The sequence below is a fragment of the Zonotrichia leucophrys genome, chromosome 2 (genome assembly GCF_028769735.1).
Source record: "Zonotrichia leucophrys gambelii isolate GWCS_2022_RI chromosome 2, RI_Zleu_2.0, whole genome shotgun sequence".
NCBI classification, from domain to species: Eukaryota; Metazoa; Chordata; class Aves; order Passeriformes; family Passerellidae; genus Zonotrichia; species Zonotrichia leucophrys.
Window position 1 is genome coordinate 20,415,731 of NC_088171.1, and position 22,658 is coordinate 20,438,388.

The following is a 22,658-nucleotide window of genomic DNA, read 5'->3' on the forward strand; positions in this document are numbered from 1 at the left end:
TGGACACATACACCTGCTCGCCCCTCAACAAGATTCTCTCTGCACTACGCAGCTATTTTTTTGCACAAAGCTCAAAAAAACACCCACTCTAATTTAGATAAAATTAGATAAAAATGTAATTTATGCTTTTCTTATTGTGAAATGGGATCTACTAATACTTCTGGAGAGCATATAAAATTAACTGCAAATGGCTGGCTTCTGAGCTGTTTAATTTGACTGTCTCCCTTCTGTCATGGGTAACCCAGACTGTCATTGTACTTCATATTGATCTCTTATTGTCTCTTTAAATCCCAGCACATCCAGAACCAGAATTGTGGGGCAGTTGGGACATGCTGGTCCCTTCAGAAAGCCAGGGCACCCAACCTGACTCCCTTTGCCTGGTGGAGTTTGCTAAAGGTGGATGTTGCCCTTTTGAAAGGGCTGCTTTGGTTTCTGGGCTTGCCACTGCAGCAACTTGGAAGAGCAGCATTTTGCAATTAGAAACCATCGTTAGAGTGAATCTTGCAAATTCCATGGGTAGTGAATCTTGAGCTGGTCCCATGGGGCTGGCTCACCCCGTGTCAGCACTGACAGAGTGGACACAGCAGTGGGTCAGGACACGAGCGCCAGCACCAGCAGAGTGCAGTGGGCAGCAGGAAGAAGCAGCAGGGGCCGCGGAGCTGACCCCACACATGCTGGCAGTTCTTTATCTGCCACTAGGGCAGATCCATGAGCTGCCACCTTCCCAGGAGGGCTCTTTTTGGGCACCCATCATTTCTCCCTTGGCCTCCCAGACCACGGGCCACCTGGAGAGCACCATCTTGGGGAGTGAGCTTGCACCATTTTCCCTCTGTCTTTCAAGATACATGGGAACCACCTTGAGAAGGGTATTTCTGGAATTTTGAGTCTCTCTTTGCTCCTGTGGTGTTCCTGAGATTTAGCAATTTTGTATCTAGTGGTTGTTTATTGGTTTATTTTGGTTTTTTTTTTTTTACTTTTTGATGTTCCACTTGTAGGTAAATGGTATTTTTTCATGTATATCTACTAGTGTTCATTCCTTATTGGTGGAAAGGGATTGGTTAAGATCAAGGAGATATAACTCATTTTAGAGTCTCCTATTTAAATTCTCCTAATTCAAGACAGTTTATCGCTAGTCTGTCATTTTAGGGTCTGCACAGGAGAAGAATTTTGGCCGATTCATATTTTGCATTTTTGGTCAATTCGGGATGTTTTACTTTTATGAGTCTGAAAACAATAATGGTTTGGACATTTCCAAACTACTACTCAAAACTGCAGAAGATTTTTTTTCTTTATCCCATCTTTTTACTTGTCAGGTAGATAATGAAATAGATAGATTATGCAATAAGAAGTAGTTATGAAGGTTGTTATCAAATACTTTTCAAATATTTGGACACCATAGCTATATGTTGTTTAGAAAAACTCTTCATCAAGATAAGAAATTCTGCAGTCAAAGATATATCTGAAAAATGTACACAGAGAACCAAAAATATTCAATTATTTCTCATCTCTGTGTTGGAAAAAGAAAAGATAACTGAGAAAAATAGTATTCAATAATGTGGTTAAAGATTATGTCTTTACATATAAACACACAGACCCTGATTTGAAGCAAATGGAAATCTGTGGCAGGAAAAGCAGCAGAGGTTTATAAACAATCAGGATTTTAAGAGTGTGTTTCATGAAGCAGGGATAAAATAGGGAGGAAAAAGTCTCAATATGTGGTTGAGCAGTGGAACAGCTCCCTGGGGCAGTGGTGACCGCACCAGCCTGACAGAGCCCAAGGAACATTTGGACAGTGCTGTCGGGCACATGATGTGACTCTTGGGGATGGTTCTGTGCAGAACAAGGAATTGAACTCAATAATCCTTTTGGGTCCCTTCCTACTCAGGATATTCTGTCATTCCATGAATATATGTTGTGAGAAACAAATTATAACTAGGCAAGACATTATGACATGAGTATTTCCACACATATATACTTTTGCTCTATGGTTTCTTATCTAAAATCACAAGGGGATTCACTTCTAAAGAAATGCTGTTCCCATTTATTTTTCTGAAAATTAGATACCTTCAAGATACCACATATCATCTAAAATGGTAGTATTTTAGACTAATACTGATTTTGAAAACCATGACTGCTTATCAGGTGATTATCTACATAGCTTTTTACTTTACCACTTTCTTTCTTTCTTTCCACTCTCTAGATATTCAGAAATTGTTTTCAAAGTTGCTATTCCTTACTACTTTTATTAAATGAAAAAGTATTAGATTATATCTTCATTCTGCAATGTTCAAATTCTTTTACTAAGTTATTAAATGAAAAAGTATTAGATTCTATCTTCACTCTGCTGTTATAAACTCTGCAAATTATAAACAGTCATAAACAGAGCTTAAATTAGATGCCAGCTATAATGTTCATTTCCTTCCACCTTTAACAAAGAGAATGGACTATAGCTCCTTTGGGACACCTTCCTTCTCATCTTGATGGTTGAACCTGCACCTATCACAAACTTTTGGTATGATATCACATAAATTCTGCTATTGTTTGGAAGTCAATGCAAATTATTTCATTCTGAAGGAACTTTGGGATTTGGTCTATAGCATGCATCTACTGTGAGATTTGAAACTGTTTTATGGAGATATCTTAAGAAAATCCTGCCCACCACACAAAAGGGTGAATCATCAAGGTTGAAATAAAGATTTCATACATTTCAAGGCCTAAATGAGAAAGCACTAAAGCTTTTCTATTCATGAATATAAACCTAAATTCATATAAGCAGCAGCAGCATGTAATTTAATTTCTGAATATTAAAAATTCCCTGATGTTAAAACGAGAACAGATAAGTTCAGAGGGAAATAAAAAAATTTGAGGCTCATTATTCCAAGACTACATATGGCTCAGGAAGACTGAATTACAAATGGCTGCCAATGGGAAATGTATTGGGGGTAAAACAGTATGTATAGTTCCCAATTTCTTATACTCTTTCCCTGACATCCAGAACTGTTGGAGACAGTTTATATTTCTAGATGAACTTTTTTCTTACTTACTGTGGCTGACCAGAAATTCTGAGTATATCTATCTTAAATTTGATTGAATATAATTTCCTTTGTCACACAGTTTTTGGAATATCATTTCTTCTAGAAAACTAAGGAAAGATGATCTAAATGGATGGATGTTGTTATATCTCATGATTTTCTTATGATGGTTCAAATAAATTGAAAATACAGTTCTTGGAGGTTAGGTTTTAGGGTACTGGGATAACTTTGTATACATTTTAAAAATACCCTTGGGCTTGAATGTAAAGCTAAAACCAGTTCTATAATGCACAGATTCTGATTTGTTTCTTCTATTTGTTTTTTCACAGCAAGTGAAATCTTGCTCAGTATAAGGATTATGCACAACCTTTACAGAAGGTTTAGTTTGTGCTTTGCTACACAGCAATGGGGAGACTTGGAAGAATTATGATATTTCAAAGCAAATGTTTCACCTAAGTGAAAGCTGCCAAAATCACTGAAAATTTTACTGTACTTCAGGTCCTAAGAGGTAAATCTGACCCTTTTGTTGGTAACCTGTGTGGTGAAGTCAAGAATTATGACAATATCAGAAAAAAGCCCCGACCCATCGCATCTGGGAAATTGCACTTCCTAAATTCGCAATTCCACCACGGTCAGATGACACAGTGCTAGAGATGCCATGTCCTGTCTGTGCTGAATGTTTTGCACTATTTGAATTTCCCTTTTATCTCCAGTGTATCCTTACATAATAATATGTTCTGCTGGAGACAAATCTTTCAGATGAAAGGAAAGCTGCAGGGGGATGTGGCGGGAAATTTGTTAACAATGAAAGTCCTTTCTCATATGCTGAGTTTATGGGCTAAAGAGACATTTTTTGAAAAATATTTTATAAAAAAAGGAATAAATGAAAAAAAAATCAGAAGTATAAAAGACTTCAAAATAAAATTATCAAAGTTGATAGGAAGTGGTTCACAAAACAGAAGAAAAGAAAGAAAATACTTCAGACACTGTGACCAGCTATGGGAATTAAGCTATGCAGCAAACATAGACTAAAAACAGTAATTAAAAAAGAGAGAATGATAAGGAAAGGTGAAGTAGGAGAATAGACACAGAATTAATTTTATTCAAATTAATAATTTCAGTAAGCAATATTAATACTGAACTGGTGATAAGCATGACTGATGGTGAAAAAGCAAATACTATTTTCTCAAATACACTGGAGCCTCAAGCACCACATGATATTTGCACTTGTCTTTATACCCAAAATTCATCCCAAATATTCATTTCAAAGTGTCAACACTATTCTTTTTGAATAAACCAAAATGACTTTAGCAATTAGTTAAAGCAGTATAATTTAGAGGTATAAATTCCCAAAGAGTTGCAGCTAAATATGGCCTAGCAGGTAACTTGACTGCATAAAAGAGCTGGAGCATCATTCAGTGCTGACTTTGTACTGAGATTTACCTTCTTCCACTAGATCTCCACAAGCACAAATATTTCACTTGGGTGATCTCTTGAAGACATAACAAAATATATTTACTATTTATTTGTTTCTTGAGAATCCTGCTCCAATATGTAGAAGTGCTATTTAACTGAATTACACCAAATTTGTCCATCTGGTTTATTTCCCTAGTACTGAATGAGTGGGAAAATATAGTATTCTGATTTTTATAAGCAGAATAAATTTTGGTTATTAGGCATCTTTGGGTTAATGCTACAATTTAAATTAGGTGTAGCAATAATTTTTAGAATTTCTGTAATGCCTCCTATTTCAGCTCAACTAGAAAATACTATGAGAAAGACATTAATGAGCATAAAATCTGACTCAATACTTCGAAAGTTTTTTTCCATCTGAAACTAGAAATAGAAATGTTTTGTAACTTATATTTTGAAAAAATTAAGACGTAATAGAAATAAAGTTTTGTGGGTTTTTTTTTTTTTAATCAAGCTGTTATTTACAAATTTGAAGAAGATAGTTACAACTAATTAACAATTAAATTCTTTGGTCCCTAGGATGTAAAATAAGATCTTCACACAACTTTATCAGCAGAAAGTTATGAACCTTGAAAAGTGGTATGAATATATCTCATTTAGCAGCTAATTCTGAATTACATCCAGTGCCACTGGCAGCTTCCCCTGCATTAGCATCAGTTGGAAGCTACTTCTGCAGTGGTCCTAGCTTGACCTAGCACCACCTTGACAACACCTTGCTTAAGTGTTCAGAAATATTCCTGGGTATCTAGGAACTGTCATGGCTAATATGGACTGACTACTTAAAAACATAAAAACCACAACTGAATTAGAGCTGCTGGCAATGCTTTATTACTTAGAGCTCCCAACCTGCTGAATTGTCATTGCCTCCATTTAGAACATGTTGCCTCTGGAAACTCAAAGTAATTAAAGGCAAGGTGAAATATAGTAATATAGAGAGAGGAAAAAAGATCTGCAGTAGTACAAGTATCTTCTGAAAGGAAGAACACTGCACAAAACCTGTACTGCAGGTAATACACTTTTCTTTGAGTTAGGTCTTTGAAAAAACATAATGAGCAACAATCAAAGCAGGACTGACAGTGGATTAGGTAAACTTTCCCACTGATTCTGTTACAGAAAAATGTTCTTGCTCAAATATCTACAGGACAGTGCTTTTATACTATTGGAAGGCAATATCTTCAAATTTTACCATCTGAATATTTAAGCATCTCTCTAGCAACAACAGTTAGTAAAAAGCAGCACCTCCTCCTAAGTAGCTCTTTGTCAGGAACAGTACAAAAATTCAGTGGTAGGTTCTTTTTTTTTCCCTAAATTGCTGTGGTTTATTGTATTACACGGATTTTATGTAATTCTCTTGCCTCTTCACAAGCTCTAGGCAAGCAAGGATTATTAAGATAGAATTCTTCCAAGGACAGTATGAAGCCAATCTTAAGCAATAGCATCTAGATATAGTTTTTTGTCTGAAGAGAAGATTATCTATCAAGTTGCAATTTATGCATGTAGATAAGGCATGAATTTTTTACTTATTCAACAAACTGTACGTAACCAATATAAATCCAACAAATTTTCCTTAGGCCAAATTTCTGATATGTCACATTTGTAAGAGCAACACATTGTGATACAAGTTAGATACTTCAAAGTATTCTACAACTGGAAAATCTCTGGAGAAAAATAATGTAATTAGAAAAGATAGTTCTATTAAAATTAATTTATTTCTATAGTTATGATTATTTCAGAAGTACAGATACTTCAAATATATAATTTGAAAATTTTCCTATTATGCTATACTATGCATGAACTGCCTATGTAATCCTTAAGACAAGGCTAAAAAAGGTGATTAACGTAATACGGGTAGAACAAATGCCTGTTTATGCACATAGTCTGCAGCTCATTGAATTACATTCCAAAATATTATTTGCCTGAGCCTATTTAGAGAAAATAAACAAAACTCTCATTCAGCTCAAGACTGAACAAATGTCACCCATGTGAACATATTATTTCACTTGAAGCTTTAATCAGCATGTGTTTAATTCCTCCAGAAGGTGCTTATCACAATGAAAATAATAATAGAAATAGTTTCTTGAACAGCATGACAACCAGGTCATACACAGGCTGTCCTATCTGAACAACAAGAGCTGTATTAATAAAAAAAAAAGTTATCAAAGAAGATTTTTCTAACCTTCATATTGGCATTTATTTAACAATAATAATTCCTAGTTGTCCCTTAGTCATTAAGTTCTGCTGAAATTTCTATCAGAATCTATATTTGCATGCATACTGTTCCTTTTCTTCCAATATGGTATCATATGGTACATTTAATTTTCAGAGTAATGCTTTTCTTACAGAAAAAACTGCTTTTCTCACAGAAAAAAATACAGGGCATTTTAAGACATTAAAATTCTTTTCCTACATAGATCAAATACTTGTGTAGCAGAAGTGAGTTTGTAAGTACTCAAAGAAAATATTAGTGAGGGAAATATGATACACATTTGTGTTTTATGAAGAGCTCAAAGATAAAAAAAATAACGACTTTCTTTGAAAATGATTGTGAACTACTTTGATACTCATAAAATCTTTGGTCCCAAACTAATGTCTTCTTTGAATTTTTCATACAGGAGAAAACCAATATAGTGGAATGGCAGTAGAATTCCTCTCAACAGTGGTTCAGCTCCTCAATGCCAGTAATATTCTGAGTTGCTATAATTATTTATACGTTCAACTTCTAGCTAAAACACAGAAGTGTTGTCTATAAACTATGAGAAAAAAGAAAATATGTCAGATTTTGTGACTGTGATATACATTGAAATATGAAATGCCACAATTTTCCTTGCCCTCTGAAAAGAGAACATGCATGATATATAGTTGTGTAATAGCATACCTCCATCAATGCACTCTGGGGTGAAAGAAATATCATCAAGAGCAAATTCTGTGGGTTGGCTCCACCCCACTTCAGCTTCAAAGGCAACTCTGAAAAGGCTGTTACTGGAGAGAACTACACTTCCATACATCCATTTGTTTTCTTCATTTCTGCTAGAAGACCACATAAGGATTTCCATGCCATGTTCTTCAACTGTGTAGACCTGTTGATGACAGAAATCAATCAGCATTAAGGAACAGGAGGGCAGCTTGGGGGAGTAACACAGCCCAAGTGCAGCAGTGCACCTCCCTGTTTGGCCAGCACTGACCCTCCTTGATATGGTTCAGATCCACTTCATATTGGTGATGACCAAATGTTACTGAATACTTTTGCTAACGCTAGTTCAGCTTCAAATATAAAGCTACTGTGGAAAGAAAAAAAAACCAAAACCAAAAAAGACCAGCTAACCCAATCAGTAATTGCAAAATATACAAATAATCTCAACCTGACACAGAGAAAATAATGAGTAAAGACTTAACCCCAAATTCATTTAGAAATTGAAGAAAGACTGAGTAGGATCTTGAGCTATTCTTTCATCTCTAAATGGTGACCTCCTTATGGTTAGACCGAGTGAAGATTTTAGAGGTATGAATAAAACACTTGGCAACTAGGGATTTGAGTCTGTCATCTGGTACTAGCAATTTATAGTATGGAGTTTGAGACAGTCACAGAAAGTTATTTTAAACATATTTAGCAAAGATATTAATAAAAGTACATAAATATTTAAATACTGAAAGCAATAAGTATAGCAATGAATGAAGTCCCAATTAACCAACAGCTAGTGAATTTATGCCAGGAACATGAAGCTGGAAAATACAGAGGTATTTGTTTTCCCACTCAGGTGTTGTAAAATCCTTATACAATCTGACCAGGTTAAAAAAAAATGAAAAAGAACTGGAGAAAAGAACGTTAGCATATTCTGACCATTCCAGATGATAACTATTTCTTTAAGGGACTGAATATTATAATCAATATCCATCCTCTTCTCACCATTTTCAGAAATATAGTTGTCTTAAACTAATTTTCCAGTGACCTTTAGGTTCTGTTCCCTTATTAAACTGAATGGCCCAGTTTAATAAGGGAACAGAAACCCTAAGGCCCAAGAAAGTTATGAACTTGAACCCATGCTAATTATCTGTATAATTCAGTAAGTTTGATTCTCCCAGTCCACCTGGTGGGACAAATAAGCTAAAAACCCAAATGGAACCCTAAATCCCACATAATTTGTAGAACTTGGTGTATTGATTAAAATATCTATGATGCCTGAAAACTCTTGCAAGTTATTTTAATTTTGGAGTAAGGGAGCAAGATATACTGATACTGACATAGAGTAACTCAAATCAGGACCAAATTTTGTCAAGCCTGATCTTTGGTTACAGGACTGTGTAACAGCAATATCTTTTCACTGAGCTCCTAAAAGCACACCTCTTGCAGGGCTAAAAGGACAAGTGTTGAGAAGAAATAGATGGTTCAACCCATAAATAAAATTTAAAACTGTGTGCAAGAGTTTTTCACATTATAGGGCTCTGAGGTCTTAATAAGTTGAAACTCTTGATTACAGAAACCCTTCATGTGAGGTTAGGACAGTGGTAAACACCTGTGTGTTTCTCTGGAACCATTTACTATTTCACCAACACAGCAGAATTCCTGACAATTTTGATGATCTGGAAAATATGACAACCTTGATAATCTGAAATTTTATAGTCTATAACAATGTTAGCATGGCTTTAGCTATAAGCAGTGATATTTACCTTTTGGAAGGTAAATATTGAGGTAATATCCCTTTCAGTATATCTCATTGTTGAGTCTCACAGCTGCACAAATAGCTATTGGGGAAGTGGGAAGATTCCAAAACATTTAAAGACAATGCTAGCATCTTTCTTACAGGATACTTAAAGATGGTCACATTGTTTAAAGCCTTTTTTTTTCCAGTTTTAGTCAGATTCATAGGCAAATTTTCTCATACTAAATGTTTCAAGGCACAATATCTGTTTGAACAGGTCTGTCTTTGTACAGAGAAATCTCATTGTGTCCATACAAAGTCTGGTCTCAGGTGCAGCAAGGACCCATTCTGCGCACATTCAGATCAACCCTGCAGCTCAAGCTCAGTACCAACAATGAACCAGTCAGGAATCCTGCTGTGTGCTCACTGGCCAGTGGGTCTGGAATGGCAGCGGGTCAAACTGGGTCCTAAGTGTGACATTTTGATGACATCAGCTCCTGTTCACATGGATGCAAAGTCATCTTACATGCCTTGTCTTTCTTTTCTTTGAAATTTAACTACATTTACCATAGAGCAAGGGCATGCAGATATGTAATTACTAATGTATTAATTAACATGTTATGGCAATTTATGTGACTCTGTCCTCAGTTAGACTAAAGTTTAAACCTGGTGTATAACAATCAGATAGGTAATTGAGGAAACAGACATCATTTAGTGTAAATCTCCAAACTGGTACATTGGAAATCTCGGTTGAGCTGAGAACAGTTCTGTTTCATTTGTCATGTACCTTCCTGGGATGATGCTGCAATCTCGCTACTTGCCAAAGTACTCCTGAATACCTGAGTTCTCCAAACCTTTTTCTATCCACAACTATGCCAGGAAAGGGTGTGTTTTCTTAAATGTCTTCTAAAAGAAGTTAGATGAAATTTCTAAAAGAATAACACATAACTGAAAATGCATGCTAAGTCAAATGAGATTAAAGGAGAGTGCAGAAAAATGGGAAGCACAAGGATTCTTTTCCTTTAGCAGGGGATAAATTTCTCTGAGGTTGTGCCTGATGAAAGTGAAAAAATAATAATATATCTTCTCTCCTGGAATGACCCATGTCACTCAGTGTTTGAGCATCTTCTGGATCAGGAAGTAAATCAAGTGTATACAACACTTTTGCTGGCCTGTGTAAACACACACAGCACATGAAATGTTGAGCAAATTTTCATGGATAAGATTTCCCTAGAGCCCTGGAAGGGCACAACTCTGTGGTGCTTAATACCTCCAGCACCATCTTTCTGCACAGCATCCTATCTAAAGTGTACAAGCTAGCCTGGTAGTGAAAACAACTTAAGATGTGCAGGAAAAAAAAGCTGGCAAGATGAATCCCACTATATGGTATGTAAGGGAAGAAAAGCAACCCCCAAACAAAAACCAACCAAGTTTAAAAAAAAAAAACCAAAACCACAAAACCCTCAAAACAGCCAAACAACAAGTTGCCACAAAACCCCATTGAACAACTCTGTATTTATAAGTCTGATAAGATTGTTCTGCAGCCTAATACTGATCTAGCTGATCCACAGACAACAACATTCTTTAGAAAATCCTATTTACTGCCTTAAAGTCATGACTTCTCCACAGAATATCCTTTGTGTTAGAAGCTTCTGAATTATTTCTCAGCTTCTGTTTCATTTTAAGAATATGGAAAGTACTTTTTAAGGTCATAAAATATAAACTATTTTCTATTTGTTAATCAGCAGTTACAACTTATGGCTATCCTGTACCATCATCCTGACTTTTCAATATGATTTATTATCTTGCCTGAATCTAGCAGTTGGAATGCTGAAAGGTGGTACATTCCACCTGAATTGCCTAATAAATAAGAAACCAATGCAGGTCTGAAGGGTGCATAATAAGAGATATATTCTCTCCCACCACTGACAACTTAGAGTCTTTAATTGCCAGCCGAGGAAACAGGAAAATCCTGTAAAAGATAACCTGTATTTTCACTTCATTAGGCACCAGAGACTTGTGTCAGCTGAGGAAAATTTCCATTGACTCCAGTGAATAATGATGCTAGGTTTTCTGCTTTACATCTTTAAGATCATGCTTTTGAACTCTTCATGTTTCTCAGCAGACATCATCACATCTCTTCCTTGGACCAACATCTCACCAGAGACAGAATGAAATTGTTTTTAAGTCCACAAATCAGATTACAAAGTTGTATCATATTTCATTGTCCCAATAGAGAAGCACTTAAAAAATTACTTACCTCTTTTCTCTTTACTCCTCATAACCTCTGTTTGAAGTAATAAAAGTTTTGCCGAAACATTAGTTTAAAGTAATACAATATTTAGGTTTTTAAGTAAAAGTGACCTGCCTTATACCAAAATTTATTATAAATCAGTTCTTTTAGTATGAACAAATACAAAGGCAGAAAACTGATATATTAGCTATGCTATCACACCAGGAATTAATTTCAGTTTTAATTCTCCACTGTATGAGTATGGCAGTCTCCTAAGGTAAATGGGCAGAGAAGCATAATAAACACTGAGTGTTTTCAGTCTAACTGACAGATGATCAATAGAATTTCCATTGGGAAGAAACAGATGTGAAAACCACATTCATTTTTTGCTGAAACTGCTCTCCTACACCATTAAATTCAACAAAGTAGTCATAAGAATGCAAAGAGAAATGCGAGGTTTTTTAAATTTACATTTGCAGCATAATGCAGACACATTTGTTTGTATTAAGAGGCATTTTTGTCCAGAAGATATTGATTGATATATTAGACCAGGCTTGTATTTAGTGCTGGATAACTCCCTTTTCAAAGACTCTTACCAAATGCTTCTAAGGAAAGCTAGTGGGTTTGTTCTTAGTCATTACAAAGTAATTTTCTTCTCCTGTTGATTAATGATAGATTGAAGTCCTGAAGCAGGAGTATTCAGATTTCTTTTAAATAGCATCCATTCTATGTTAATGCAAGAGTTTGTGTAAACATTGTATCTTTCTAAAAATAATAATAATAGCCCAGGCTTTTGGTTTCCCTATGAAAAAATTACAGAGTTTATGACAATGGAATTGTGCAACTGAAATGTGCCATGTGAACACAGAATAGAAGCATTTCAAGTTCCTTTTCCCCTTTTCTCAGTGACTGGTTCCTTTTCTGAGTAAGAATAGGATTGTTCCTGTAACTTCCCACTATTTTGTGTAGTTCTACCACGTCTATTTCCTATAGCATTACAATGTTCATTTTAATCTTTCTTTTACTGATTCCTTGTATGCTATTTTAATCACACATCTTAGTATGTCCTATATTTGCAGTCCTTGTATTTTTTTTTTAAATTCAGACTCAACCAGATAGCTGTCTTTCAGATAAGAATTATATCAGCTTTTGTACTGGTGCTATAATATTCTGGCACATTATTCAAACTTCCTATTACAGTTTGACTTCTTTCACCTCCAGTGAAAAATGAAAAAAAAATCTTCACAGAGCTGTTGTTTCTGAAGTTTTGGGCTGTTGATTTTATTGCTTTTCTTTTTTGTTCTTTTTAGTTTTTTTCCTTTTTCATTTGAATGGGTACAGGTAATTTATATTCTTGATTTAATAACAGCAACAGTTGATACTGAATAGCTTATTAGTTGGATAGAATAGTGCAAAATGTCCACAGAGGTAAATTGATTCTGTGATGAGGTGATATTCCTTGCTGAGTGCCTCAGTCTGTTGTGAGTACATTTCTATGTAAGAGTACATGTAGCAAACCCATAAACAGGGAACTTTATTTGTGTGTGGGAGTAAGACAATTCTTTATGAAATTGAGGCAATTAGAGGAAATTAAACTAGTCTTCTTAAAAAAGAAAAAGTCCAATTAAAAAGCAGGCTCTGGCTGTCTGCCTGCTAACTCACACATAGGCCACACACATCTACTTATTCACAAATGCTAAGTGTTCTGTGATGCTTGAAAACATTCAAAAGCTCCTTCAAAGGATCTCATCATCAATCTTGCATGCTGTATGGTCCAGGATACTTGAATTTAAACAGATAGTTAATCATAGATAATCTCACAGTATTTCAGCTATCAACAAGTCAAAAAAAGAATGTATGTTTGCTTTTTGCTCCTGCTTATACAACCTTCATGAAATACAGCTTTTTTTTATCAATAAGTAAATTTACAGCAATACTTAGAGTAATAAACTAGGTGCTAGAGATAAAATTGATATGCAAATCCCATCCTGAAAAAAATTACTAAAAAATGGTGGAATGAAGGATAACAATATCCTTGGGCTGGATGTAAGGAGAAGATAGTGGAAAGTTTACCCGTGGCACAAGTTGCCCCTAGAGGCTGAGTAGTCTCCATTTATGGACATTTTCAAGACTGGCTAAATTCCTGAGCCATCCAGCATCATCTTGTAGCTGACTCTGCTTGGAGCAAGGGGTTGGACTAGAGACCACCTGAGGCCCTTCCAGCCTAATTGCACTACAATCCCATGGAACAGTGCTATGGTTATCTTTTCCAATGGAGAAAACAGTGGTAAAAACTTTCTGACTTAATTCAATGTCCAAGCATACAAAAATATTCTTGTTCACTTTTAACATAGACTAACTTACACTCTGTACTGACTAAAAAAATTAAAATTACCTGTATTTTCAAAATTTAACAAACCCCACAGACAGGAGTCTTCCTCAGGTCACTTAAAAAGGAACTGTGCAGCATATTTATAAAGTGAGTCACATGAAGTGAGCTGTTTGCCAAGGGGTCACATCCCTGCTTGGACTGTTACTGGATTACTTAACAAGCAAAAGTGTACTTGTTAAGGATGCTTGGGAAACAGCAAGATGACAGTTTCATGGAAACTTGGGCTATAATTGTGAATACAGTTATGTACCTTATTTCCAATTGTTAATACAGTTAAATACCTTATTTCCAATTGCTTTAATAGAACACGTTTCACACACAGTTGCATTAATATTTTAAAGCCATATAATTTTAACCACTAAACATTAGAAATTATCTCCATTTTATGTTAGAGTGAATTCTGCAGAGAACAGTGCTGGTACTGGGTAGGTTTTAGTATGCTAGTCAAAAATGGAGTGTTTATTCTGACACATGTAGTAAAAGGACTTCAAGTGGAATGAAAACTTAAGCAGAACTGTGACTTGATCTTGTGAGGAGAAGATTTGTGTAATGGCAGTAACTTGTGATGAAGTTTTGTTAATATAAATTCCTGAGATTTTGCTAATCCTGGACACGAAAATGCAAATAGTGCTAAAGCAAGTATTATTATGCCATAATGTAGTAGGAGGACTTTTACCTTTAAGACTCCTGTTTGTCTAGAGGGAAACATCCAGAACCAGAAGCGAACTCTGCAGACCCCAAGACTAGGTGGGAAGAATTTTGTGGTGGTTACCCTTGCTCTGTTTCCTTCCTTCTGGGCGGATGAGTTGACATACAAAAATCTCTGTCCTTTACCTTAAAAAAAAAAAAAAAAACCGAAAAAAAAACCATTTAGGGTTTTTCAATAATATTTTATGCTTTGCTTTAGTTTATAAGTGTTTTTATAAACACAGATGCTACTATTTTTTTCTTTTTGTCACATACATGTATACATGTATACTATACATACATGTATACTATACCACACCTGCATGGCGATCTTCCTTGCTAATGCTTTGGCAGAATTTCAGAATAGCTTGGGTTGGAAGGACCCTTAAAAGTTATCTAGTTCCAACCCCATGCCATGGGCAGGGATGCCACCCCTGCATCAGGCTTCTCAGAACACATCCAGGCTGGCCTTGAACACTTCCAAGGATGGGGCATCCACAGCTTCTGCACATATTTTTTCCAGTGTCTCACTTCCTTCTGAGTAAAGAATTTCTTTCTAATTTCCTAATTTCTAATCTAAGTCTCTCCTCTTTCAGTATAAAAAGATGTTACTTGTCCTAGATGTCCCTTGCGCTAACCAGAATCATAGAATACCCTGACTTGGAGGAGATGCACAAGGATCATCAAAGCCCAACTCCTGGCCCTGCAGAGGACATCCCAAGTGTCACCCCAATGTGTCCCAATGCATCTTGAGCTCTGTCAGGCTGGTGCTGTGACCACTTCCCTGGGGAACTGTTCCAGTGCCCAACCACCCTCTGGGCAAAGAAGCTTTTCCTAATATCCAACCTAAACCTGATGGACTGATGGATATTTCTAAGTATTACAGGCTGTTGGAAATTCTGTCAAGCAGTTCCTCTGTAGCTAATGTGAATATATCTTGCCTGGGTAATTTAAAAGCAAATTACAAATCTGGATAATTTTGAAAACACTTTGCTCTAATTTTGTTTTCCTTTTGCTTATTAACTGTGTTTTTCTTACAATTGCTGGGTAATTTCACAGAAACAAAGAACTAATTAAATGAGAGAAGCTGAAATAGAAAAACACACAAAATCTCCTTAAAAAGCCAGGGGCTAGTAGTTGTTTTCTTATCTCATTGCATCAAAGTAACAGCAAGGAAGCAAGTCAAACTACTTATTTGCAAGAAACAGCTGGCCTGGAACAGCTGCAGTAGTTTCTACCTCTACCTTGTCTGTTCTGTCCCTTTCCAGGAGGAATGTAAATTCCAGATTTACAGCCTGCGACATAAAGTGGTAGGAATGTCTGCAGAAACTGTGATTTGTGGTAGATAAGCATTTCCCTCATGATCAGGTGAGCAGTTCCTGCAGCAGGTGCAGAATAAAGGAAAAGGAGAGGATAAACAAGTTGGACAGAAGTGGCTACAGCCATAAGGTGTCTCCATTGATTTTGAAAACATAAAACAAAAAAAAATAGTCAAAACCTGGAGATGGTGTTGCTCACAAACCCAAGAGAAAAACAGTAAAAATATTGATACTTCTAGATTGGATATTAACTATACTTTGCTGATTAGATGGAAATTAAGATAGGAATTCCAGCCATTAAGGCTTCTGAAAAGAAAGTCAATGACTTCTTAAATAGAGATTGGTACATTTGTGATAGAAATTAATATCCCACCCATATATATGGTATAATATAAAGATTATATTATTTAATATTTATGTAATATAATATATAATTATGTTTACTATATAACACAGATTACTGTAATTGCCTATCAATATATTTCATTCTCCTGAAAATCAGCAGGCATCGTGGTAGCAGTTTGTCAGAAATATCTTGAGAAGAACTTCTAAAATAACATTTCTGGCAAGCCAGTGTCTGGGGGGTAAGTTAAATCAAGGCAGGAGCCTCAGGCATTTCACACACAGCCCCACACTTTGCTACTCATCCTGCATATGGTTGAATCTTTTTATAAAATTCATTAGGATGGGAGCACACTTCAGGAAAAGTTGAATATTTAAAATATTGACAAGGAGAAGAGTATTACTATAGCCAGTTAAATTTCATGAGAAAATTCATCTTTTAACGTCAGAAGCTGACATTATGTATCTGAAATTTGTTATTGGAGTTGAACAGAAAGGAATAGTATCATTTCAGTTGGATGACACCTAAAATGACCATCTAGTCCAATTGGCTTATCAGTTCAGGGCTGCCCAAGATAAAGCATTTTGTTAAGGGCATTGTCCAAATCCCTTCTAAACACTGAAAGTCTGGGGGCACTCAACTCCTCTAGGAAGCCTGTTCTGGTGTTTGGCCTCCCTACTGGTAAAGAAATGCTTCCTTATGTCCAGTCTGAGCCTTTCCTGGCACAGCTTCGAACCATTCCCATGAATCAGCTGATCACACTGAGATATGCTACTATCTTGGCACTGATGTACATTTTTGTAGGTTTTATTTAAAATTCTGTGAATATTTCATTTTCCCAGAAGTGATGTAATACATATGGCAATACCTGGTGTGTGGTCAGTATGAGGATGTGTTTGCTCTGTGACAGCATTGTTGCTAATATTCCAGTCAAAATCATCAGTAGTGTCTTGTGTTAATCCACATACAGTTGTCCACTCTTGATCTTGTGTTTCAAAGTTACAGCTTCCAGGAATACTTGTGTAGTAACCTGAAAATACAGCAAAGTCAATTATCATCCCAGCTCTACATAAAGTTGCTATAGTGTGCACACTAAAAATGAAAAGGACTCTGTATGGCTAACATTGTGATTCCCTGAATTTCATGCATGGACATAAATAATATGTGATAGTTAATGAGGAAAGGAAAAAATCATTCTTCACTTTATTACAGATGAATGCCCATGGCAAACCAATGACTTCACCATATTTATTTCTTATCCAAGGTAAATGGAAAGAATTATTTCCAGACAATGAGCTAGAAAAACTGGACGCCCTTCCACAGTGGCATTTTTCATAAGAACGTGTTGGCCTTGTGAACATTATGTCTGATGGCAGCTTTCTGATGAGGGATATGTTCTAGTGATTAGGACACTGACTAAATTCAGGAGGTCTGAATTAAACTGCTCAATTCTAACTCTGCTGCTACAGGTTACTTTGGAAAAGTAATTAATCAACAAAATGATATAAATGCTGTGGTACAGATGAATCAAATAGCAGCACAATCTCTTCTGTTGGCTCCAAAACATCTTTTCCTTAGTTATAAAGCAGAGGCAGCTACACAGTTGCTGAGTGTGACTGTGGACAACACCTCTCAGGAGACTTCAGAAAAGTGTTACAAACTATTAAACATCACAATCAGCCTTGCATTTTAGATACAGGTCTGACTGTGACTGATCAGAATGGGTTTGAGGATCTAGACTATGTTCCTTTATCCAGAAATATTCTGCAATATTCAAATACAACTATTTATATATCATTGTTTGTGTATAAAGGATATAGATAAAAATTATATATTTTATTTCCTCCTTTTAATCTGTTTTGTTTTTTCCTATTTTCTATTTTGATGCTAAAAGAAAAACTGAGGCAATTCTTTATGAAAATATCATTATCATAAAACTGCTTATGACCAAGGTCTGCACACACCCTGTAACCCTGTGGACTTTTTTTCTCTATAAAAAAAGTGTCACCTTAGTTAAATGCATAAAGCAATTATCTTAAGAGATGTATAATTTTGAACCAATATAGGTTATTCACTGGATCAAAATCCTGCATGCTAGGGGGAGAATTTGCACTAAAATGTAGTTACTGTCCTGCAAGGACTGAAGTGTCTCTCCTAAGCACAGATCTGCATTGGCAGTGCATTACAAACATCATGTAAGCCTAATAAAGTCCTAACTCCAACAACAACCTCACACACAGGAAGAACAAAGGGAACCCATTATTTAAAAAAAGAAAGTACATTTTCTTGTATATCTCTAACAAAATCAAAGTCCAAATCCATTTAGGATTTACACTGGTCACAATAGAATACCTGACCATTTTTTTACCCTAATATATTAGCAGCGCATTCAGAAGGCAATTATCAATAAATATTTATGAACAGTACTCACTGGGTTGACAAAGTCACATGACCCATCTGCACCTGTTGGCTGCTTTTTTTATGGGTAAGCATACACCCTATTTAGAAGCCAGTAAAAGAAAATTGCTCCATTTATTGGAAAAATTGCTTTTATTTCAATAATTCAAGCACTCCTCTAGTTGGTTCATCAACACTGAGGTTTGCTATTAATCAAATCTGTCTGTATAGTTGGCTGCAATTCATGAAAATTGAAACTGCTTTCATGTGTGTTTTTTTTCACCTCGGTACTTCCAGCAGCATACTGAAAGAGAATCAGAATTTTGCAATATTGCCTGACTGGACTGAATGAAACATAGAGTAAGTAATTACCATGAGTTTATTAAAAAAAAAGTCCACCAGCCTACGTGGATGCAGTTCATTTCGTACAGGTTCTGTTGTAAATCCTGCATACAGGAATTGCTGCTGAGTAGATTATGGTCCATTTACTTCTTTGGAATTACACTTGTATAAAACTATAGTAGAATGTGAAATAAGCTCAGACCTTGAGCTCAGTGCAAAGGAGAAAACTGCAGACAAATGTGGCCATAACCACCTGTGATGGGACAGGTTAGGCTATGAAGACATTTCTCTGTGCCTGTTATACTTTTTTTTCTGATTAAGCAGCTCCTGTTGTCTTTTCATTTAAAACATCAGGTTTCCGTATCTAGCAGGCATTATGTGCCCTTTAATGTTGTGTATTCCCATCCATAAGATATATGCTCAGGGAAAAAGTATGCTTATCTAAATAAAAGGCATCATTTGTTGGGACTAAAGAAGAGCAGACAGGGAAATATACCTGGGGCTTATCTGAGTTTTCTGAATGCCAGATTACTGTATCTCTGCATTACACTTCAGTAGAGACAGCAAGACTAAAGACTGATGAAAACATTTTGATGTATCTACAGCCTTTCCATCAACAACAAAAAGATATTTCAGTCTATTTTTTTGAAGTGAATATCAACAATTATTTTTTTCTTCTCTTGGAAAAGCTTTTCTTCAGTATAGCAAAGACTGAGTTGCTTTACTGCGATTCAAGATAATTTATGGCCTGAAATGTTCCAATCTATTATCTGACTAAGAAAAGAGTCCTTCCAGAAAACACAGAACAACACCCTCCTCCAAGGAAGCTACTATATTTTCTAAAAATATTTAGAGAATAAATCAAGTGTCTCCATAGTTTTCTGAATATCTTTACTGAACAGTTCACTTTGGATAGTAATTCAATTTTGTGTGTATCTGTTAGATCTGGAAAATGTTACAAGGGTGAGTTTACAGTGTTGCTGTACTTACTTTGCCTAACTCCTGAAAAAGTACTAAAGCTTTATACAAAAAATACAGATTAGCTGTTTAAAATCTATCTTGGAATCTATAAAAACCTAGTAATTTTAAATTATCCTTCAATGTAAATTCATTTCCATGAATATGATTCACAAAGTTCACTGCAACACAAAGTACTACAAGAGGTTGGGATCAGAAATAGTGACACTATCTTCAGCTGTTATACTTCAGAACTGCTATTTAATTTTATGAAAGGGAGAAACTCTAAGTTAAATCTGCTATAGTGAGATTCAGACTCCTAGAATCTCCTATAGTGAGATGTAGACTTTTTAGCATCTTTTTCTGTAAGTCTGTAGCCTGGTAAAAACATTATAATGTGCATTGTCCAATAAAGGGTCATTACTTTTGTAATCCTGTTCACTCGAGCATGTAGCAACCCCATGCAAGAAAAAAGGCCCTTGATTTTCAAAGGATCACAAAATATTGACTTATTTCAGTGAAATACTTTTACTTCCAAAAAGGATGAACATTGAATTGATGTGTGGATTCATTTACTCTATCTAGCAAGTTTACTTTTGAGCATACCTGCATTATGGCAGAATTTGACCCTCCAGCTCAAAGATTAACATTTAGACTGATTACTGAGCTGCATATATGGACTACTTAATCTTCCTGCTCCAAATATCCAGTCCAGACTGTAATTGTAAATAAACAAAGATATGGAGCAGGAACAAAGGCACAATGCTTTACTGCTTCTGAGTTTCAGGCCTGAATTGGAAAGCCCATTAACTTGATTCAGATTTTCAAATGGAGCTGTGTCTTTCCATCTCAATCAGCCTCAGCAAAGAATGCCTTCAGACAAATTGTGTCTCAGTATTCGTTAGGACTTAGGCAAAGATAAACAGACTCAATTTTTTTCCAACTGTTCTGTAATAGAGAAATGACAGTAAAATATTTTCATAGCTCTGAGGTAGAAGCAAGATCAAACAATGAAACTGTACTCACACTACTCAGATGACAAAGGCAAAATTCATTTGACAGGAAAGTCAAGTTTATTTTGAAGTATTCACCTTTTTATGGCAGAATCATGCCTAAATGTTATTATATATAAGTTTTGCTTGCTTAGCTTTTCCATTCAACATTGATATTTCCTTTCAACACCTTTTTACATTAATAAACAAGCTTACTTTTTTTCCTCAGAGTCAATTTTTATTGTAACTCATTGATTTAATTCCTCAAGTATGTTTTTAATCTCTAAGCTGGTTTTGGCCTTGGTATCAGGGGTGTTTTTTTTGAGTATTTAACCTTTGGTTCTAGTTAGTTATACTTTTGCAACTAAACCCTTCTTGAATACTTTTGCAGCAAAAATCTCTAAGGATGTGAAAAGGCATCAGCCCTTTTGACCTGGGGACAAAGGCAACCTGCTTGTGATCGTCTTCTAAGTGAATCATCTTTATAAACTCACCTTAACTATGCTACAGAATTTAAATGTATAATTTTAATTGAAGATTAGATTAACACACAGAGATACTTACTGCAGTCAGCTTCATCTGATCGGTCTTCACAGTCTGGTTTATAGTCACAGATGTACTGAGACTCTATGCACTTCTTATTCCCACACACAAAATCAGTGTGAGCAGGGCATTCCCTGGGATTCTCTCCAACTGAAACCAACAGGACATTTAAATCAATATTGCAATTAGATCAAAGGATGTTCTTTTTAATTTTTTAACTATTATACATCATGGCTTCAGGGTTTTACTGCTTCCAACAGATGTTATTTGGTCTCACTCTTTTAATGTTGCATTATATATTTCTAGACTACTGCATTTGCCTTGCCCAAAGCTTAAAAAATAGGATGTTTTGGCTGGAAGAAAATTCAATTCAGCATCAACATAACTGTTTCCCTGGTATATTTGTTGTGGACATTCTATAAAAAAACGTTTCCGTGAGCTGTTGAAAAGTAGACAGGCAAAAGGCTTTATTCTTCTCATAATTATTTTTTTTGAAAATGACATTTTAAATGAGAAAAATCACTGTTATACACATTTGCATAATAAAAAAAACTTTTAGAGCCTTTATAAGACATTTACCCCTTTTTTCTGTAGAGTTTCGACAAACTGCTGCTATGATTGTGTGAACTGCTGAGACATTTCTCTTAGGGTATGTAATATGCAAATCCCTTTTACAAAAATTCATGCTCATCTCTGAAGGTGAGTAAAAATCATCTCATAAAAAGAGTGTAACTTAGTAGCTCGCACAAAAAACATTGGGTTCAAATCCAGAGTACTGAGAATCAGCCATCCCTAGACTCTAAGCCTAAAAAGGAACTTACCTAAGTTATTTTTTAGTTCACTGCACAATATGCATAATTTCAGCCAACAGTAATTGAAACATTTCTGATCATCCTAAATGCAACACTTCAAAAACACTCTGATAACCTTAGATTGCCTTTTAGTGTATAGCTTCAAGTTCTGCAAAAAGACATTTAGGAGAATTTGTTTTGATGGTATTCATTGTAATGTGTTTCATTTTTTCCTTCAAACGTGACTAAAATGTGACATATTGTTAAACACAGTCTGATCAGAACACCATGATATTTGTCTTTATGCAAGCCCATATTTCCAGAGGAGCAGTTGTTGTTGTCAGGGTATTAATCCCCTCAAATAGTGGTGCTTACTGAATTTTACAGACTGAGGAACTGCATTCTCATTGAAGCAGAATAGGAAAAGAGAACTAAACTTTTGGTTTAGTTTCAACATGTACTCAAAGTAATATTAAACAGAGTGACAATACAGCAATAAAATGCAATCCATACATTTTAA

General features: G+C 35.5%; 1 protein-coding gene across 1 annotated transcript in view; it reads right to left on the reverse strand.

Annotated features, from left to right (window-relative positions):
* MALRD1 (MAM and LDL receptor class A domain containing 1) overlaps positions 1 to 22,658 on the reverse strand; it is a 232,953-nt gene that overhangs the window by 57,981 nt on the left and 152,314 nt on the right. The window contains exons 29-32 of the mRNA XM_064703173.1: positions 21,369 to 21,497; positions 16,985 to 17,146; positions 14,444 to 14,601; positions 7,381 to 7,582 (exon numbers count right to left, since the gene is read on the reverse strand). Coding sequence (XP_064559243.1) covers positions 7,381 to 7,582; positions 14,444 to 14,601; positions 16,985 to 17,146; positions 21,369 to 21,497 — 651 coding nt within the window. The remainder of the gene's footprint in view (positions 1 to 7,380; positions 7,583 to 14,443; positions 14,602 to 16,984; positions 17,147 to 21,368; positions 21,498 to 22,658) is intronic.